The sequence below is a fragment of the Penaeus chinensis genome, chromosome 1 (genome assembly GCF_019202785.1).
Source record: "Penaeus chinensis breed Huanghai No. 1 chromosome 1, ASM1920278v2, whole genome shotgun sequence".
In the NCBI taxonomy this organism is placed as follows: domain Eukaryota; kingdom Metazoa; phylum Arthropoda; class Malacostraca; order Decapoda; family Penaeidae; genus Penaeus; species Penaeus chinensis.
In genome coordinates, this window is record NC_061819.1 from 19339404 (window position 1) to 19343019 (window position 3616).

Sequence of the window (3616 nt, forward strand, 5' to 3'; positions counted from 1 at the left end):
CTCGCTTATTAAGGGGTCTTTATCTTTTCATTATTATCTTTTTAAAAATTCCTTTCGTATTTTCTCTTTTGTTTCTCTTGTTTCGGTTGTAAAAGGGTTGTTAGAATGACAGTAATTCAGTCTTCATGACACAGGATTAACGTCTCATGCAATAATTCAGTCAAGAGTTTTTTTTTTTCTTTCAAGCCGCTGTCATTTATTATCGGTAATTTGCTTTATTGCTTCTTAACTACTGACGTCATATAATACTCGTGCTCTAATATTATTCAAGAACAAAGGTTATGAACGATCACGCTCCATGGCACTTAGTTATTTTCGCCACGGGGAATAAAGTGGGGATATTAGATTTCACACTTCCACTAAATTTTAAACATATTTTGAACGACGTCCCTAGTCAGAGGTCTACCCATTACATGCCCATAACATGAAGGTAATAGTTACCAGGTAGTAGATGCTGAAAGCACAATGGTCAGGTAACAAATAGAGTTACCACCGTCCGGGAGGTCGACCAGAGAAGAGGAATTTATAGGAATGTCGAAAAATCTGTTACCATCACCGCGGGAGATGAGAACCGTTGAGAGGGATAGGCGGCCGTCGCTCTCGCGAGGATTAACATTCCGTTATCTTGATTTACGTGGTTGATTTATTGATAATTCAACTGCATTTCCACTTCTTTCTTTCTAACGCGAATATTCACTCACTTACCCGCACTATTTAGTACCTTATATAGTATATTCACACTTCCAAAAATATAATAATTTTTGAAATTCTACTGAGCGCAAAATCAGGTGAAAAAAAAAAAAACTCACAGATATAATGAATAAAAACGTGAACATGCTCATAGGCGAGCGCAAAGTCATAGCTAAACTGAAACAATCACCTGACAGTGTGCGGTCGAGTTGGACGGCAGGTGGGACAGCGCGGTCGTAGATTTAGGACGAGTAGAAGGGAAACCGGGCCAGACAGGGGAAGTAGGAACCATTCAGACATCCCCTCTGGGCAACTTTCTCCCCTAGAATATGTGGGTGACGACGAAGAAGGGAAAAGGGCGGAGGGTTGTATGCCTACAGGTTGATTTATGGGATCTATGTGTGGGGATGTATGTGCGGTCAGCCGAACGGTGACTAAGCTTCACTTTTTACTGAATTGAGAGCAGTTCTTTTTCACCAAATATGTATTCTTCATTAATGCAATCCTTTTGTTAAATTAAAGTAAAAAAAAAAAAAACAAAAATAAGCTCCCTCACCTTCTTATGGCCCTCCTCCTAAGGCTCCTACACCTTCTTATGGCCCACCTCCTAAGGCTCCTACACCTTCTTATGGCCCTCCTCCTAAGGCTCCTACACCTTCTTATGGCCCTCCTCCTAAGGCTCCTACACCTTCTTATGGCCCTCCTCCTAAGGCTCCTACACCTTCCTACGGACCACCTCCTAAGGCTCCTACACCTTCTTATGGCCCTCCTCCTAAGGCTCCTACACCTTCCTACGGACCACCTCCTAAGGCTCCTACACCTTCCTACGGACCACCTCCTAAGGCTCCTACACCTTCCTATGGACCACCTCCTAAGGCTCCTACACCTTCCTACGGACACCTCCTAAGGCTCCTACACCTTCTTATGGCCCACCTCCTAAGGCTCCTACACCTTCCTACGGACCACCTCCTAAGGCTCCTACACCTTCTTATGGCCCACCTCCTAAGGCTCCTACACCTTCTTATGGCCCACCTCCTAAGGCTCCTACACCTTCCTACGGACCACCTCCTAAAGCTCCAAGACCAAGCTATGGCCCCCCTCCTAAGGCCCCTGCCCCTACATATGGTGCCCCTCCTCAGGCTCCTGCACCTTCTTATGGCCCTCCTCCTAAGGCTCCTACACCTTCTTATGGCCCTCCTCCTAAGGCTCCTACACCTTCTTATGGCCCTCCTCCTAAGGCTCCTACACCTTCTTATGGCCCTCCTCCTAAGGCTCCTACACCTTCTTATGGCCCACCTCCTAAGGCTCCTACACCTTCTTATGGCCCTCCTCCTAAGGCTCCTACACCTTCTTATGGCCCACCTCCTAAGGCTCCTACACCTTCTTATGGCCCTCCTCCTAAGGCTCCTACACCTTCTTATGGCCCTCCTCCTAAGGCTCCTACACCTTCTTATGGCCCTCCTCCTAAGGCTCCTACACCTTCTTATGGCCCTCCTCCTAAGGCTCCTACACCTTCTTATGGCCCACCTCCTAAGGCTCCTACACCTTCCTACGGACCACCTCCTAAGGCTCCTACACCTTCTTATGGCCCTCCTCCTAAGGCTCCTACACCTTCCTACGGACCACCTCCTAAGGCTCCTACACCTTCTTATGGCCCTCCTCCTAAGGCTCCTACACCTTCTTATGGCCCTCCTCCTAAGGCTCCTACACCTTCTTATGGCCCACCTCCTAAGGCTCCTACACCTTCTTATGGCCCTCCTCCTAAGGCTCCTACACCTTCTTATGGCCCACCTCCTAAGGCTCCTACACCTTCTTATGGCCCTCCTCCTAAGGCTCCTACACCTTCCTACGGACCACCTCCTAAGGCTCCTACACCTTCTTATGGCCCACCTCCTAAGGCTCCTACACCTTCTTATGGCCCACCTCCTAAGGCTCCTACACCTTCCTACGGACCACCTCCTAAGGCTCCTACACCTTCCTACGGACCACCTCCTAAGGCTCCTACACCTTCCTACGGACCACCTCCTAAGGCTCCTACACCTTCTTATGGCCCTCCTCCTAAGGCTCCTGCACCTTCTTATGGCCTCCACCAAAGGCACCCAGACCCACATATGGCCCTCCACCAAAGGCACCAGACCCACATATGGCCCTCCACCAAAGGCACCCAGACCCACATATGGCCCTCCACCAAAGGCACCCAGACCCACATATGGCCCTCCACCAAAGGCACCCAGACCCACATATGGCCCTCCACCAAAGGCACCCAGACCCACATATGGCCCTCCACCAAAGGCACCCAGACCCACATATGGCCCTCCACCAAAGGCTCCTAGGCCTACTTACGGTGCCCCACCCAAGGCCCCCACAACATATGGCCCCCCACCCAAGGCCCCAAGCCCTCAGTATGGTGCTCCTGCAAACACTGGCCCCATCTACATAAACGCCCCACCGGCTCCTGCTCCCGTCCTGGTACCTGCTCCAGAGCCTCAGTACGCTGCTCCTGCCGCCCCTAGACCTTCTTATGGTGCACCGCCCAAAGCGCCTCCTAAGGCCCCTGCCCCTACATATGGTGCTCCTCCCAAAGCCCCTGCCCCTACATATGGTGCTCCTCCCAAGGCCCCTGCCCCTACATATGGTGCTCCTCTCAAGGCCCCTACCCCTACCTATGGTGCCCCTCCCAAGGCTCCCCCTAAGGCCCCTACCCCTACATATGGTGCCCCTCCTCAGGCTCCTGCACCTACTTATGGTGCCCCGCTCAAGGCCCCGACCCCTACATATGGTGCCCCTCCCAAGGCTCCTCCCAAGGCCCCTCTTCCTTCCTATGGCCCCCCTCCCAAGGCAACAAAAGCTCCATCATACGCCCCTCCCCCACCAACTTACGGCCCTCCCAAGCCCGCCCCTACCAAGGGAACTCCTGCCCCTCATA

At 51.6% G+C, this 3616-nt stretch overlaps 1 protein-coding gene across 1 annotated transcript in view; it reads left to right on the forward strand.

Moving 5' to 3' along the window:
• The first annotated feature begins 1812 nt into the window (after positions 1-1812).
• LOC125033855 (proline-rich extensin-like protein EPR1) overlaps positions 1813-3616 on the forward strand; it is a 4335-nt gene continuing 2531 nt past the window's right edge. The window contains exons 1-3 of the mRNA XM_047625464.1: positions 1813-1848; positions 1896-2772; positions 2819-3616. The exon at positions 2819-3616 is cut by the window's right edge and continues 2531 nt beyond it. Of these exons, the coding sequence (XP_047481420.1) occupies positions 1813-1848; positions 1896-2772; positions 2819-3616 (1711 nt within the window). The remainder of the gene's footprint in view (positions 1849-1895; positions 2773-2818) is intronic.